Consider the following 18365-nt stretch of genomic DNA (forward strand, 5'->3'; position numbering starts at 1 on the left):
TCGAGAGTGCACTCCCCACAACATTTTTTGAAATTTTCTTTTTAACAACATAATTGTTAAAATGCATAAAATCGATTTATGGCAATAAATAATAATAATAATAATAATTGGGCACCATATGGTTCGGCCGTCACCATGGGCAAATCACACATGTGATTCTAACTTCATGTTCATGATTTCTAAATGAAAATCCAACACAACACCATGCTTTAGTTTAGTATGATTTTCTAAAACTAGTTTATAGTTTATGCATGATTGACACGTTACATGTCAAACTATTTTGAATGACATAAACCATTGATAAATCATTATGAGCATGTGCCTATATGATGTTTTATGCGAACTACAATCACAGAAATCAGGAGGTCATGCTAAAAAATATTTTTAATACTAACATTATTAGTAATAAAATTAATTAACATATTAATGACATGTGATCCATTAGGTTTATGCTAGTCTAATCTAAGATTGGGATGTTACAACACCCATTTGAGCTTCTTCTTCTTCTTCTTCTTCTTCTTAAACTGTGTGGGGGTTGAACAACCCAAACAAAAGCCCTAAACAACCCGAAATCAGCGCTGTAAGCAAAGGACAATGAGCAAAAAAGCCGGAATAAGGTCAAATAAATGACCAGGCTCATTAAAAGAACAAGAAGGCCACGAAGGGCTGCTCTCAAGGTTTTGTACCCCTTCCGGAGCCCTCGTGGGCTTCATATTTGAGCTCAATGTAAGCATGAATTTCAACTGAAGAACCTCTTTCAAACTTGAGAAACAAAAACAAAACCCCATTTAAGTACGAAATGCCAATCGATCTGAAGCCCCTTGCCTAAACCAGCGCCTAATTGAGTGTGCATTAAATATGGTAACCCAAAGAAGGCTTTTCGTACTAAACTTTTTTCTTCTCTGACTTAGACCCCATTAGTACGAAAAGCCATGTTATTACATGAAAAAACTTTGCATAAACAATATACCAATGGGTTTAAACCCCATTAGTACGAAAAGCCACGTTATCCATCCGGTAGCAATTGACAGAGTAATGCAGGAAAAAGAGAAGGGGGTAAGCAGGGTGAGACTAGAGGCAGTGAAGGAGCCGAGGGTGGTGGCAATTGAACAAAAGCAATGGATATAGAGGTGAAACCAAAAAAATAAAAAAGAGATGGGTGGAGCGTCCTCCTCCCTGAGACTCACTTGGGGAGCCGCCTCCTCCCCAGAACTCTCTCCTCCACTCTCAGGAGGAGGGTGAACGCCCAATCCACCACATCAAATCAATTTTTAATACAGACAAAGCATATTGTTTTATCAAACAATTCGAGGCATATTGCAACAGACAATTCAAGTGGTTGCCTAATCCCAACTGTTCAATTTCAGCAATTTAAATTCTAGAATGCAGGGATAGGTAATACTTCATTATCAACAGAACAGCTTGAAATAGGGAATCACTTTCAAAGCAGTGGGTTTATTTACACAAAGAATAAAGCCACCACTAGAGATTGGATCCGAAATAGCAGTACATAATATCGATAGATAACTAAAGAATAAAACAGAAAATGGAAAAAGACACTATCTCCTTATCTCTCAAACAATTACACACATTTCTATACTTTTTTTCTGAAAAATAGAAGAGCTAGCATTCCCACATAAAAAGTAAAATAAGTTTTATACCTGAAAGGGGAGTAAATTGGATTCCTCTTGCCCTAATTGAAAACCTCTCATGAATGTCAGCTTCCTTCCAAACAAGGAAAAGAACATCAAAGTAACCACACATCACCCAAGTGGATGCCACGCTAATAAGATCAAATAAACAAATTGCCCTATCACTGCCGTGCTTCCTTCGGAGTGACATAACTTCTGCTTTCAGTGACATTGGAGTGGGCAAAGACCTCTGGCGCAATCTCCCAGCTCCCACTTCTTCTTCCCCAACTCGAGTGACGAGCATCAGCCCGAATGGTGGGAGCTCGATGATCTGAACCCAAAACAGAATCAGCATCTGAGGTATTATGGGGAGGTCCATTGCTCCCTCTGCTGCGTATGTCCTCATCAATTTCGTCAATATTACGACGCTGGGAGATCTTCAACAAGTCTTCACCAATCTCTAGATCGTCTTCTACCTTTGGACGTCGATCAGCACCAAAATCATCTCCTCCTGCTCCTTCCCGAGGGCCAGGTGAAGGGGGAGGCCTGTGTATCTCCTCTTGAACAAAAGCTCGGAAGTTGTTCCTTGAAGGCTTCACTTTTGTGCAAAATACCTCGTGAAAATTATTTAAACAACCCCGGTCATAAACATTGATCCTGCTGTCAGCTCTGTACCGGAAATTTTCATAGGTAGTCTGAAAAACATCTAGTAGTATTAATCTAGCTGATAAAACTTTACGTGGTAAATGATGCTTGGCAATCTTTCATTTTCAGGAAACAAGAGTTTAAATAATGAACAAACTAGAATTGAGCTAATCCTTACATAAAACTAGAATTGATCATAAAATATTATGTTAGAAGCAGAAATTTATGAAAAGATAAGTTAACTGACCTGGTTTGTGCCTATAAGGTACAAATGGAAGCCAGTAAGTCCACCAACAAACCACAGGGATATGAAACAATAGGCCATTAGCACCACAGATGCGGGAGATTCTTTCATCGCTTTCCAAACAGTGCCATGGTGATCCATCAGAACCTTAATGTACAAAGCTGACATAGCAAACACATAGATGCAAAGAAGAGTCGCCGAAGAAACAAACAGAAAGAAGTACCGATAGTTTCGCTGCACATAAACAGAGGCCAGAAACATGATATTAATACAAACAAGAAACAACCCAGAACAACAACAGGGAAAATACAAATGCCATGAGCAAAAGCTGCAAAATAGATTTTCAATTAACAGGTCTCTAAACAAAATACCAGTCCAATGCATTGGCCCACCCAGGGGCAATGGTGATCAAAACGCTCCACGCAATTGTTGCAAATGGAGCAATGGGAGCAACGAGGAGGCCGATATAGCATACAAGTGTCACAATACTTCACCTTCACAGTATAGCCATTGACCATTTCTTCTTTCGTTCGAGGGAACTGGAGGCTTGGTGTTTGTCGCCCCCCAACATCCATTGACACTGAAGTGTCATAACGAAATTCTTCCTCTGGAGGATGTGAATTACGTGGAATAATACCCGGGTCCCGGGCTGAAGTAAGACAAAGAAGCACCAAGACCTATAAACATCAACTAAGGCATTAAAAATTTGTCAAACCCCAGGAAATTGATGGTGAGGGATCGCTTTTAGAACCCACCCAATAGATACTTTACAACAAAAAACAATAAAAAAAAATCAATGAAAAGCATTTCAGGGGGTGAGGATGTTCATTCTTAAACTCGTATATCACCAACCAACCAACCAACCAACCCCCACACCCCCCCCCCCCCCCGGCGAATCCTCTGCACGCTCTTTTTTTCAAGATGAATATGCAATTTGTCAGGATGAAGCAGTAAAAGCTGGTGTCAACCCCCTCTATCACGATGTTTACATTCCAAATATTAAGATAGCTGTATGACTTTAGACCAACAGGCTTTAAGCCTTTTCTTCCCCAATTTAAGGGGGAAAGACTTGGCAAGAAAAAAAAAAACACTTAGGAACGGAGATGAAAGCCTGAAAAACTTAATTTGCCTTCTAAAAAGTGCTTATAATCACCTGCCGTAAAGATTTTTCACCATCACAATTCAATCAACCACATGACACGTCTACTAAGGGTGGTGTTTGATATCTCATACTTTGGGTGCGGTACTTAGACGTAAAATGACTTATAGACAAGTGATATCCGCTAACCTAATAGAAGACAATAGAGGGAAAGCCCCAAATAATGGAATTTGCCATGTAGACTTTGTCAAAAGATTAGAATGCAAAACTTAAGAGATTAGGTTCTGGACCTTCTGGTTAACAATTAAATAAGCATCTGTGATCCTTCTGGATGCAGACATAATCCAAAGAAGTATGAATTTCAGAGCATTTTCGTGATAATATGAAGATATTCAGTTACGAGAAAATAAGGGTTAAGATGGCTTACGTAGATAGTAAAGATAATTGCTACCACAAGAATTGCATATCCCACATTATATGGTGAAAATTCATGCCGAAGATGCCTTGCAACAAAGACACAAAAGACGACAATTGGGACAATAATCAACAATAAGGTGACAAGAAGTGATCTAGCATCTGGCCCAAATATCAACCTCCCGCCAAGGATGAACTTCTGCAAAACGTAGACGATAAAGAGTTAAATGCAAAATATACTGAAAGCATAATGTACTTAAAAAACCAAATTTTTTGAAACAAATGCACCAGGATGTTAAGGGAGACAGACAAGACAGAGAGAGCTAGTGAAGGACTGAAAAGGAAACATCATATCTATTACAGGATATCAATTAAAGTTAGCATTAACATGGCAGACAAGGTTATCATGCACGCTTCAACCATTTAACATATTATTTGAAGACATACACATAAAGAATAATAAAAAAAAATTCATCAGAGAAACTCTGACCACTGGACACAGCATCCTGAGAGACATGTTATCTTCTCATTAAACTCCCTAAAACAGGTGAGCACTTTTTTTTGGGGGGGGGGGGGGGGATAAATAATCGAGATATCATTGAAAGCACGAGGCGCCCCTAGATCCACAGGAAGTATAAATGAAAAAATATCTAGCTATAAGGAGAAAAGAAAACAAGGAAACCATGGTGTAACTAATCACCAAAAGATAAACAAAAGATGTTCAACGATACAAAGTATAGAAAAATAATGACTTAAGCTTCTCCACAGTCCTCTCACAGCCTCAAAACTTCTACCATTTTTCCCCCCATAAACACCACAAGGAGCATGAAAGCATCATTTTCCACACAGCAGCACTCCAAGCGCTACTGACAGTCCAACACGCATATAAGTCAACTACTCGTCTAGGCATAACCCAAGACAACCAAATCGACTGAAAAAGACATCCCATATGGCACCGGCCACCTCACAATTGAGAAGAATATGGTAAAAAAAAAGGCCCCCATTCCTTTTACACATACAACACTTATCAACTACAATGACATGCCGTTTTATTAGATTATCCATGGTAAGAATTTCTTTCTAGGGCTGCAAACCAAGCAAAAAAGGTCACGCTCAAAGAAACCTTAGTCCGTCAAACAGTCTTCCAAGGGAAACGTAAGCCATCATTGCGAACCAAGACGCTGTAGAAGGATCTAACAATGAACAAACCTCTTTTGGAGAGGACCCACAAAAGCTTGTCCTTTTAACAAGCACAAGTCATTAACAGACCAAACTTGTTTTAATGATAAAGAAAAATATCATTTGTACAACATGTATCAATCATACATTATTAGCGAAAAAACAGACTTTTGTCATACATGTTTCATAAGAAAGTTATGTCATTTTCATTTTCTTTTAGTCTCCATGGTTTGAGGAGGAATTCGCAAGCCCCATAAGAAGGCTTGTTATATAACTCATCATGCCAATTAAATCTTCAGCACAAATTGTGGAAGAACTTGGAAGTATAATAAGCAAAACCTTTCATGCAAAAAGGGAAATTCGGCACCATAACCATGCACTAGGAAAAATATTCTTGCATGCTTGCTTATTTAGCCAAGCTATTGAAGATTAATCATGTATATAATGATATTTTAATCAAGCAAGATAGAGCAACTGGTAATTGTCAAACAAAATTTGTTAATCATATCATAAAAAAGCAACTTCCATGCTAAAAAATGATCATCAGAGGTATCAAAATTAACATCACGAAGAAGCGTTGTGTTTGGATATATAGTTAGGGGTCGTTCATTTTGATGAATGCTTAGGGGGCCACCACACAAGACATGCCAGTAACTTAGAACCATCTACATTTCATGATTCATAGTTATTTATAACCAAAAGCAACAAAAGCTCGGTCAAGAAAGAAACCATTTATTGGTTTCAACCCGTAACTGATAGAAGATCAAAACTCCTTAGAGAACTAAAATTACAGTAAAGAATATGCAATATATTACTTATCAACAAAAAAAATGACATGGATAAATTTCTATAACTATTACCATAATAAATAAATAAAAAATCTTTCCACCCATTATTTTCACAATCACTTGACTGCTACCACTTTTCCCTCATGTGCGAAGGCTTTAATAATCATAACTTGAGCAAACCTGCCCAAATCATGGTTTCCAATGACTGACATACGTACTTGCAGAGTAATATCTGATATTCAAAGTGCAGTTCACTCATTTATCTTTTTTGATAAGTAAGAAAATATCAAATGGAACAACTCAATTTATTTATATGACTTCTCTAGATATATATCATTAATCTATTGAACATATGGTTTTTACCCAGTGTTTAAAGCTCAAGGCGCACTTAAGGCACAAAGCAAAAGCACGAACCCCATTAATAGTAATTCTTAATTGCTTGCTGATCAATATTATATTAATATGAAAAGATTGTGCATTTTTTTTGGGCACAAAGCAAAAGCACGAACCCCATTAATAGTAATTCTTAATAAACATTGTGCATCTTTTTTGTGCCCAAAGCTTATGCAAAAAGTGCACATTTTTTTTTTTATAAGAATTGTTATTAAAAAAGCATAAGGCGACCCTAAGTACACAGGTAGTATACATAGGAACAACCCAGCTAACCCACAAAAGAGAACCCAAGAAAACCCACAAGAAACCCAAAGTACAGTAAAACCCCCATCAAACACCCAACATACAGTAGAAACCCCCAATCAACCTCCCAAACCTGCCCCGAAGCACCCCAACCCAACAAACCCCCCAAAACCCACCAAAAGCCCTGAACAACCCTCCCAAAAAAACACGCCAACAAACCCGAAAAACCCAAGAGAGGCACCCAAAACCCGAGCCAGCAACAAACCCACAATACAAAAGAAATGACAGAAATACAGGGAAAAAATTTTTGCGCTTCATTGAATGCACTTCGCTTCAAAATGAAGATGTGCTTTGAACTTTAAGCATGTAGGTGCTTTAAACAACACCGGTCTTTAGCATTCTATAGGCTAATGACACATACACTAGGAAGGTGACAAGGGATGTATAGCATGTAGAGTAGAGCAAAGGGCTTATGCCATTTGGTTTGCCTTTTTTAGTCGTTTTGGTTTGTCTTGGGTTATGCCTAAACGTGTAGTCGATTTGTATACTTGTTGGTAGACCTCTGGTAGTCCACATAATGCTACTGTGTGGAAGATGGTGCCTACATGCCTTTTATAGTGTTTATGGAGGAAAATGAATGACAAAAGTTTTGAGGAACAAGAGAGGACTTTGGAAGAGATTAAAGCCCTATTCTTCAAAACTTTGTATCTGTTAACAGCTGCTTATATGTCTCATTTGACGATTAGTTATAGTGATTTCATTGTTCTTTTTGCTACTTTTAGTTAGGTGTTTCATTTTGTATACATAGGGATGCCTTACGCTTTCAATGACATTTGTCGATTACTTTAAAAAAAAAAAAAAATTAGATAACAACCAAGCTCTCCTCTTTAGTTGTCCTTGATATGAAAAATTTTATAAATCAACATCATACCCTCAAGTCCTAGTAAGTTAAAGATAACCCTAGAGAATGCATTAATTATCTCACATAAGTATACACACCAACTCAATAACCCCTTCAATGGCATAACTAAACTGGGATTTCCAACTTAGAATCCTCTAAGCAGAGAACCCTAATTAAAAATATCATGCAACCTCCACTTTCCTTCTTTCTTTCCTTGTTTTTTTCTTTTTTTTTTTTTGGGGGGGGGGGGGGGGGGGGATAATGTAGATGACAATTTCACTTATCTACAATAAATAGCCAGTGGGGACAGCATTAAGCAATATAAAACTATCAGAAACTCTAAAACATAGTCTGTTTAGTACAAAAACAGAAGGGTTCAAGGAAGATGCAAGTTTAGTATAACATGATTTGGCCAATGCATTCATACTCATCTTTTTGCCTTGAAGAACAACAAAAAGAATATCATAACCACGCAAACCCTATGCCACGAATGTCAGGTTGACTATTCCTAAATTAGAAAGTAGCAAGTAATTGACCAATGGTAAGCTGCAAAGTATGATTGCAATCAGCTTCAAGCTTCAAGCTTCAAATAACAGTTGCCTCACAATTTCAAAAATATAAGCAATAGCACTAACAGACTTTAAATTATGGAAGTTAAATATAAACTCTACATCTAATTGAAAAAAAAAAAATGTGACCTATTTCCACACAGCTAACACACAGAATTTCAATAGCTAATAGTAAATATGATATGTTCCAAAAACAACAGAACTCGATAGCCAATTAGAGAAGAACCACTATGCATAAAAGATAAGTTATGTTATCCACTTATTCCATTGTATCCTAAAGCTTTGTCAAGGTGCCAGACTTGCTGGTTCATCTTAGCCTAACGCTCTTTTTTTTTTTTTGACGAATAATAAATTATTATTATTTTGATAAGTTATTATTAGAAGAATAATAAATTATTCATTTTTTTTATGAATAATAAATTATTAGAAGAAGAAACAAAACACTAGTACACGAAAAGTATACAAAAGTAGCGACCACCCTATTGGGGTAGAAAATCTAAAAAGTTACAAGATCTTAGCCAAACTCTTATGCCAACCATACTAGCCTAGGTGGCACAATCCATACGATGTAGCTCCAGTTTTCATCATTACTCACTAATTCAAAACATCTCTTAATGGAGATACTTTACCTTAGGCCAAAAGGGAAGTGAACCAAATCAAAGTAAACAAGAGTAGATTCTACGGTGTGGTAGCTATAATCTAAGCAAGGATGACAGAAAGCCAGCCCCTCAATCTTAACTGCCACATCATTGCTTCAATATAGTGTGTGTGTGTACACATGTGCGCGTGCACATTTGTGTGTGCACGCGTGTGTGTGTTATGTGCACACATGTGAGTGCATTGTGAAATACTTTTAAATTTTTTATTTAAAAAAAAAAAAGAAAAAAAAAAGAGTCAAATGCCATACATCCTAACATAATTTGGTTTAGTCCTTGTCCAATAAAAATTTCAATTGTCATTCTAAGTTCTAAAACAGCTGTAGAAACAATACAGCCTAACTCTATAAGGAATATTGCTTCCCCAACTGTAAAATTTCAGATTATATTGGCTTTCAAGCTTGCTCATCTAGTGAGCTTGTATAAGATTATATATAGAACATACACGGTAGTATTGTTTACATGATAAGCCTTAGCTTATAGTATTCTAATCTAACTCAAACTCTTAGATAGAAATCTAATTACAAATAAATCGTATTCTAGTCTAACACAAACTCTTAGATAGAAATCTAATTACAAGTAAATCTCCTCTAGATAATCTTATCCTTATCAATCGGTTGTGTTATCAACACTCACTAGGAGGTTTGATCAACCGGAAGTCTATCAGCACACTCACTAGGATTCTTAAGAGATTGAATCACACTAGGAGTATGATGTGCGCTAATATCCTCCCTCAAGTTCAGCGGGAGTGAACGAACGTTGAGCTTGGAGCAAAGGAGTTGAAAACGCTTCGAAACAAGAGGCTTGGTGAGCACATCCGCAATCTGATCAGAACTTGGAACAAAGTGAATTTCTAAGAACTTGGAAGCAATTAACTCCCGAACAAAATGAAAATCAATGGCCACATGTTTCGTCCTTGCGTGGAACACGGGATTGACCGATAAGTAAGTGGCCCCAATGTTGTCGCACCAAAGTTTTGGTGGATTAGGTCGTGAAACACCAAGTTCTTGGAGAAGAGAACAAAGCCAAAGTAATTCTGCGGCAGTATTGGCAACAGACTTGTATTCAGCCTCTGTGGAAGACCTAGACACGGTTGGCTGCTTTTTAGAGCTCCAAGAAATCAAGTTGTTGCCAAGGAAAACACAGTAGGCTCCTGTAGAGCGTCTGTCATCAGGGCATCCCGCCCAATCAGCATCCGAATAAGCTTGAATAGAGGTGGAAGAGTTCTTGTGCAGCAACAGACCGTGAGTGATGGAATGCTTTAGGTATCTAATTCTCTTGACGGCTTGCTAATGAAGCTTTGTTGGGCAATGCATGAATTGACAAACACGATTGACAGCAAACGTCAAGTCTGGACGTGTGAGAGATAAGTACTGCAGAGAACCAACTGTGCTGCGATATAAAGAGGGATCTTCCATAGGGTCACCCGTGAATGCAGACAAGGCTGAGGAAGAAGACATTGGAGAACTAACCGGTTTTGCATCTGCCATATTGGTTTTGTTTAGTAGATCCCTAATGTACTTCTGTTGGGAGAGAAGAAGACCATCCTTCATGGGTATAACCTCAATGCCAAGAAAATAGTGTAATGATCCCAAGTCTTTAACCGCAAAGTCAGTGCCGAGTAGCTGTAAAAGTTCAGTAATAGCAGCAGAAACTGATGAAACAATGATAATATCATCAACATAAATGAGTAAGAACATAGTTATAGCGGCTGTACGATAAATGAACAAAGATGAATCAGCCTTGGAACCAACAAAACCGAGCTGAAGAAGTTTCCCACTGAGACGAGAAAACCATGCCCGAGGTGCCTGTTTTAGACCATAAATAGCCTTTTGCAACTTGCACACATGATGAGGATAGGAGGAGTGAATGAAACCCGGTGGCTGTGCCATATAGACATCTTCAGTCAAGAGTCCATGTAGAAAGGCATTTTGGATGTCTATTTGCTGCATAGACCAGCCTGCAGAGTAAGCAATGGACAAAACAGTTCGAATTGTTGTTGGTTTAACCACAGGGCTAAAAGTCTCCCCATAATCTATCCCGGCATGCTGATGGAACCCCTTAGCAACCAGTCTGGCCTTGTGACATTCTATAGTACCATCAGCCTTTCTCTTTAACTTAAAAACCCATTTGCAGCCAACGACATTATGGGCTGCTGAAGGAGGGACAAGAGACCAAGTTTGATTTTTAAGTAAAGCATTAAACTCAACCTGCATAGCAGTCCGCCATTCACTAACCTTGACAGCAGTAGAGAAGCATGTGGGCTCTATAAGTGCTGATTCGGCAAGTAAGGCTCGTGGTAGAGGATATCTAACAGTCCCATCAGTAAGTTGTCGAATTAGGCGAACATTGTTTTGAGATCTAGTTCGCATAGGGTGAATACGGGAAGTAGGCAATGCTGATGTAACAGCTGGTTCTGCAGAAGAGGGACTAGGAGGAGTAGAAGGAGAAAGAGTAGCAGGGGAGGTGGGAGACACGGGGATTGGAGGAGAGAAAGGAAAGGTGCTGGGGAAAGTAGGACCTACCTCTCGGGTAGGAGAGATTGGAAGAGAAACAGAGACTGAATTTGAGGAAGAAGGTACTGTTGGGGAGGATTCTGAATTGTGTTTGGCGTGAGAGAAAGGAAACACTTCCTCATGGAAGATAACATCTCGAGAAACAAAAACACGACCAGTTTCGGGATGAAAACATTTATAGCCTTTATGGTGAGAGCTATAACCCAAGAACACACAGGGTTTAGACCGAAGAGAGAATTTGTGAGAGTTATATGGTCTAAGATTAGGAAAACAAGCACAACCAAACACCTTTAGAAATTGATAATCAGGAGTTTGAGAGAAAAGTTTTTGAAAATGAGAAATATTTCCAAGCAAGGGGGTTGGTAACCTATTTATTAAGTAGCAAGAAGTTAAACAAGCTTCATCCCAATATTTCTTTGGAAGAGAGCTATCAGCAAGAAGGGCTAGGGTTGTATCAATGAGATGACGATGTTTCCGCTCAACACACCCTTGTTGTTGATGAGTGTGAGGGCAGGACACACGATGATTAATACCAATTGTTTGAAAATATTTGTTGAGATTACGATATTCGCCACCCCAATCAGATTGGACACTTTTAATTTTGGTGTTGAGGAGGCGTTCAACCATAGTTTGAAACTTTAGGAAGACAGGCATGACATCAGATTTAGAGGAGATAGGATACACCCAAGTAAATCTACTAAAAGCATCCACAAATGAAACATAAAAACGATTTCCATTTATTGAAAGATGTGGGGCAGGGCCCCAAACATCGGAATAAACCAATTCTAAGGGATTACAAATAATAGTAGTAGAACGAGAAAAGGGCAATTGATGACCCTTGGCCTGTGGACAGGTGGTGCATGGCGCATGTGCCTTATTTGTTGAAACTGGAAGCTGAAATTTGGAAAGAACAAGGTTGACAATCCGAAGGGCCGGATGACCCAAACGTTTATGCCAACAATTTGATGTAGTCCTCTCACCAACGAATGCTTGGGATGGAGATGTGGGCACTTTCGAAGGGAAGAGTTGATAGAGACCATTGTTAAGTGGACCTTGGTGGAGTGGACGTTTGGTCTTGCAATCCTTGATAATAAAATGAGAAGAGTGAAATTCAAAGAAAACATAATTTGCAAGAGCAAATTGTTGAACTGAAAGGAGATTTTTGCATATTGTAGGAACATGAAGTAATTTCTGCAATAGGAATGGACGATTAGAGAGAGATAAGGAGGCAGAACCAGAATGTAAAATCGGCAAACCTGTACCATTCCCTATGCGAATCTGATCTTGGCCAGTGTACTCATCTGCTGAGAGATTCAGATTCTGAAAATTATTTGTCATGTGATGTGTTGCAGCTGTATCCGGGTACCAATTTTCTTCAGGAGGCAGGGAAGGCGAGGAGTAATAAGCCTGAGCATTTGAGTATGCTGGAGGAGAAGGAGCAACCAGAGCAGGGTCCGGGCGTTGATAACATCTTGGAGCAGTGTGCCCAATCTTGCCACAGAGTTGGCAGATTGGCCGAGAAGGAGCAGTAGGGTCTTGGGAGAAATAATGACCTCTACCTCGGCCACCAGGAGACTGTCCTCTGCCTCTATACGTGGTGCGACCTCGACCACGATATCCTCGCCCACGATTCATGGGAGCCCGAGTAGAAATATTAGCCATTGGAGGGGAAACCTCAGTGGGGGAAAGATTGTGCTCTATCCTCATCTCGTGAGCAAGGAGATGACCATAAATATCATCTAAGGAGAGAGGATCCAACCGAGTGGTGATGGATGTAACAAAGGGATCATACTCAGATCCGAGACCAGTAAGAAGGTAGGAGGTGCTTTCAAAGTCATTGAGTTGCTGTCCGGCAGCAGTAAGATTATCACACATGGCTTTAAAGGATTGAAAGTACTCTGTGATAGAAGAGCTACCTTTCTTGGCTGTAGCAAGGCGATAATGAATCTGCATAACCCGTGAACGAGCTTGGGAAGCAAACATGGAGACAAGAGTCGTCCAAAGTTGATGAGCAGTGGCTGAGCCGACGGCATGAACGACTAATGGTTCAGTGAGCGTGGAGATCAACACGCTGAGCAGCATCTGGTCACGTTGACACCAGAGAAGGAAGTCGGGATTAGCCATGGTGGCAGGGGCACCAGGAGTGGTGCTAGTATTCGGGATGGTCTGGGCTGGAGGTGGAGTTGTACCATTCAGGAAGCCATACGCATCATTGGCTTTAACAAAGGCCAAAATCTGAGTTCGCCAGCTAGGAAAGTTGCTGTTGGACAGCTTGATATTCAAGGTATGGTTCATATTTGGGACGGTGAAGAGAACGTTGGATGAAGAGGACTTGGAGGAGGAATCTGGAGAGGCAGACATACTGACCGGAAAAAAAATTTGGAGACGTGAGTCTATAGAAGCTCTGATACCATGTAAAATTTCAGATTATATTGGCTTTCAAGCTTGCTCATCTAGTGAGCTTGTATAAGATTATATATAGAACATACACGGTAGTATTGTTTACATGATAAGCCTTAGCTTATAGTATTCTAATCTAACTCAAACTCTTAGATAGAAATCTAATTACAAATAAATCGTATTCTAGTCTAACACAAACTCTTAGATAGAAATCTAATTACAAGTAAATCTCCTCTAGATAATCTTATCCTTATCAATCGGTTGTGTTATCAACACTCACTAGGAGGTTTGATCAACCGGAAGTCTATCAGCACACTCACTAGGATTCTTAAGAGATTGAATCACACTAGGAGTATGCTGTGCGCTAATACCAACTAGTAATACGCTACATGCTCTGAAATCCCCGAACCCATTCCCAAATCAACTATATACAAAAAAAAAAAAAAAAAAAAAAAAAAAAAAAAAAAAAAGAAGAAGAAGAAGAAGGATAAGAAGAAGAAGAAGAAGAAAGAAAGAAAACACTTGATTGAGGTCCACTTGCCATTGGTAGACTTGGCCAGTGCTTCAAGATCTATTCTGCAAACAAATACATTTTGGGGAACAAACAAGTAGTTACTTTGCTATCTGGTTTGATCATTGAACGTCTCGGTAAACCCAAAAATAAGCACTCATTCGTCTAGCTTAGAGATGTAGCAAATATAAAAAGAAAAAAAGTTATTTCCCTCTGCTTAATCGAGTCGTCTTGTATAAGCTAAGTGAAATTGATGAATTAAGTCCCGGGACCCAAAAGATCAATTGCTTTCCTTTAGTACAGCTATATAACTTCCTTCTCCACTGACTTCCTCTATTACAAATTTACATAGGATAGGGAAGGAACAACTGATTCCCTGAAACACGATGAGTGAAACAAGAGCTAGCCAAAGATCTAGAGGGAAGGAACAACTAATTCCCTGAAACAAGATGAGTGAAACACAAGCTAGCCAAAGATCTAGAGGGCACCTGGATATGTTATAGAAAGAGCATTATGTAAGAAAGAAAGTGGTGGCAAGCTTCATAAGGACTCCTTACATCTCTTGTGAGACATATTTCCGACATCTTCACTAAGGGACTTAACAGGGCCCTTCTTTGATGAGCAAGCTGGGAATGATCAATCTCCATTCACTTGGAGGAGTGTTTGAGTATGTGTGTCACTTATGTCTCATACATCACCGATATCAAAAATGTCACGTTAGTTTGTCTGCTAATTGGCTTTTCCGCGTGGTGGGTCATTGCACCAAAACTGCTATTTGAATCTCCTAAGTATGCATTCTCAGGAGAGGTAGCCCAACTAGTGAGAGATACCATCATTGAAAATATATGTAGGATTGCATGATTAGCTTGCTAGAATAGGTTGCTTGAGTTGCAGATTAGCTTTCCAAGCCTAATCATCAGGAATGGCGAGACCGGCCAGGCCTTTCCTAAAACTGTGAAAGTTTAGCAGGATTTCCTGCTTGGCAAAGATGTGTTAAACGGAACCTTCTTAAAAAATGTCTCTAAAGGTGGATAATGGGACTACTGGTCCGCTGCTTTGACTTGTTCTTTTTCCAACTACAGTGACTCAGCTTCTTGCAGGTCCCAAAAAGCAGGTAATTTTTGTGTACTCGTCAAGTAAAGCCCTGCTTTTTCAGCAAAGACCAGAACTGATTTAATCAATGCGACTTCGTCCCACCAGCCAAAAAATAATTTTATGTCCTCATTTCTTGCAACTCCAGATAACTAAGTACTCAAATTTGAGCCTAACACAACTATTTGACTCAAGTGAGTTGATAAAATACTTATAAGTACGGTTTTCATTTCTTTCCCTCCCTCTTCTTAACAACCAAGCATAGAGAATAGGGACCTAAGGTGTGATTTGACCACAAAATCCAACTTGATCCCAAATCGTACTGTAACCAAAACAAACAAAAGAAAACCAGGACAAAAAGGAGTATCTTCATTAATTTTCTTGGCCACTAACCTCTTCCTCCAAACTAACACTAGCACCTCCATTAGTTGCAAAGGAGGTGTAGAAAAATAAAAATTAAACTTTCAAAAAATAATTCTAATTCTAAGCCTAACAATTCCATTACTGACAACCCCAGAGAGCAAAATCTCCAGTCAACTAAGCATAACACATCGAGTTCATCATTTCTTAAATCCAGAGACCAACAACAAATAAATATAGTGAAATCTCCATTTTCTCAGCAAACAAACAGGGAATTACGTTCAAATAACTAAATAACCTAATTCCACATATATATTCATCCAAAAGAGAAAAAAAAAAAACCTAATTCCACGCATTTCACCAAACAAATCACCAACACAATCAAAACCTCCTAATTTTCAGACAAACCCCACAAATCTAAAGCATACCCAGATAACAAAAAAAAAAAAACAAGCATAGGTCTCAAATTCAGAAGAAAAAGAAGTAACAAGAGGCTCACATTACTTCCTTTCCATACTTCGTACACGCGCTTAGCCATGAGAGAATCGCACGCTCTCACTCACACTCGCGCAGGAACGGAGTCGAAGACTTGGAACTTGTGGCTGCTCATCTCACTAGCATTTAGACACCACCCCTTACGCCCACAAATCACACTGAAACCCCACTCGATTTGCTGGTGATTTCGAGGTTAAGGTATTGGGGCTCAGACTCTGGCCCTCTTTCTTTTGAGGGTTCACTTTAAATTCCACGGAGCAAGAGAGAGGGAGAGGTTGACATTTGAGATGGCGGTTTGAAAGTTTGGAATTTTGAAGGTGTTCCTTGTTTTCTCTTTCGTGAGAGAGGGAGAGAGGAATGTTTTCTAGGGAAAATATTTTCTGGAGGGATATATAGGGAAATGAACTCCTTTTCCTCACGTCACCAAAGTGATTTTGGGTTATAGGGACGAAATGTCTAATCTGTCCCTCTTGTTCAACTTTTGTTTTTCTCTTTTCTGGGATGATCTTGACATGTCAGCATCAGTAGTGGGTCCTGCCTGACGTGGCAAGATCAGAATAGTTCTTGGCAGCGCAGTCACTGGGATTGTGTATTGGGAATACGATGGTCTCTGGCCTACCCCAACCACAGTGTCAATGCCAGACATTAGCAGATAAAAGCCAGCCTAGCTTTTTCTTTTTTCTTTTTTTTCTTTTTTTGTCGAGTATGAAAAATGAAGATGAAAAAAGCCAGCCTAGCTGGACAAATGGGTTTCTGTAAAGATACCTCAACCAGGCATTTAGTGACCAGAGTTTCACATATATTGAAATTTAGGCAATCGGCCGTCATTTACAACAGTAAATGAGTTGCATATTCCATTAATAGCAATCATTTGCTGTGTTCGTGCTTCGAATATGAGGCAAATAAATGCTTGTTCATCATGTTTCTGCTAAATTAGTAGTTGTTATATTCCTTTATTTCACTCGGCTTATTCTTTCTTCCCTTGATTGAAGCATTAACTTCAAGTTATATTTGGTAAGATTGTATCTAATTCAAACATATAAAAATTAAAATTTTTAAAAAAAAAATAAAAAGAAAAAAGCAAGAGTTGGAATAAAGAAGATAGGTGTTTGAGGAGGTTGGAGGCTCCACGCCTCCAACCCCCCCCCTCGCGCGCATCATGTTCTGCTAAATTGGTAGTTGTTATATTTCTTTATTTCACTCGGCTTATTCTTCCTTCCCTTGATTGAAGCATTAACTTTAAGCTATATTTGGTAAGATTGTATCTAATTCAAACATATAAAAATTAAAATTTAAAAAAAAAAAAAAAAAAAAAAAAAGAAAAAGAAAAAGCAAGAGGTGGAATAAAGAAGATAGGTGTTTGAGGAGGAGGGAGGCTCCACGCCTCCCCCCCCCCCCCCCCCCCGGCGCGCGCATCATGTTCTGCTAAATTGGTAGTTGTTATATTCTTTTATTTCACTCGGCTTATTCTTCCTTCCCTTGATTGAAGTATTAACTTCAAGCTATATTTGGTAAGATTGTATCTAATTCAAATATATAAAAATTAAAATTAAAAAAATTAAAAAAAAATTAAAAAAAAAAAAAAAAAAAAAAAAAAAAAAGAAAAAAGCAGGAGGTAGAATAAAGAAGATAGGTGTTTGAGGAGGAGGGAGGCTCCACACCTCCCCCCCCCCCCCCCCCCCCCTCTCTCGTGCATCATGTTCTGCTAAATTGGTAGTTGTTATATTCCTTTATTTCACTCGGCTTATTCTTCATTCCCTTGATTGAAGCATTAACTTCAAGCTATATGTAAAGAACTCTCTACTGTATTTATATTTTCTGTCATTGGAATATAAGTATGGGTGTATGAATGATGGATTGAATGTATGAATGATGGATTGAATGTAAGATAGAACTAGAGATGATGAATTGCAGAATCTCTATTGATAGAAAAGAATGAATAAGCCTGAGCAATTCGAGAAGCCCAGAGGTCTCCAAAGTAACAAGAACCAAAATAAGCCCAAAAACTCTCAATGAATTAAACTCTCATTACAATAGGCTATATAAAGCCCAAAAATCAATTAACAAACGCGTATAAAACGACCCAAGATTCCAGGCGGAATCTCTCAGCCCAACCCACGTTGCTGTTGCAACAGCAACCCGCATCCAACGTTCGCAACAGATTATTAACGAACTCCACCAAACGCACCGTTTACAGCTGTATAACACTGAGCCAGTTGTAAACCACTT

General features: G+C 38.9%; 1 protein-coding gene across 1 annotated transcript; it reads right to left on the minus strand.

The window, feature by feature from the left end:
- Window positions 1–1376: 1376 nt before the first annotated feature.
- LOC133865814 (protein S-acyltransferase 8-like) lies at window positions 1377–16509 on the minus strand. Its single transcript, XM_062302298.1, has 5 exons — window positions 16141–16509; window positions 4047–4232; window positions 2892–3197; window positions 2524–2754; window positions 1377–2326 (listed from the first exon to the last, which is right to left on the minus strand). Exons 1-5 carry the CDS (start codon window positions 16177–16179, stop codon window positions 1814–1816), a joined length of 1275 nt encoding a protein of 424 aa, XP_062158282.1. The 5' UTR covers window positions 16180–16509; the 3' UTR covers window positions 1377–1813.
- Window positions 16510–18365: the final 1856 nt, after the last annotated feature.

This window comes from Alnus glutinosa, chromosome 4 (assembly GCF_958979055.1).
Source record: "Alnus glutinosa chromosome 4, dhAlnGlut1.1, whole genome shotgun sequence".
In the NCBI taxonomy this organism is placed as follows: domain Eukaryota; kingdom Viridiplantae; phylum Streptophyta; class Magnoliopsida; order Fagales; family Betulaceae; genus Alnus; species Alnus glutinosa.

What these genes read in the sequence shown, in the direction of transcription:
- LOC133865814 (XM_062302298.1), bottom strand. Translation starts at nt 16,179, where the DNA reads ATGGCTAAGCGCGTGTACGAAGTATGGAAAGGAAGTAAT. An exon ending in AAGTATGGAAAGGAAGTAAT is followed by an intron (nt 4,233 to 16,140) that starts GTGAGCCTCTTG and finishes TACGTTTTGCAG; the next exon opens with AAGTTCATCCTTGGCGGGAG. An exon ending in TGGGCCAATGCATTGGACTG is followed by an intron (nt 2,755 to 2,891) that starts GTATTTTGTTTA and finishes GTTTATGTGCAG; the next exon opens with CGAAACTATCGGTACTTCTT.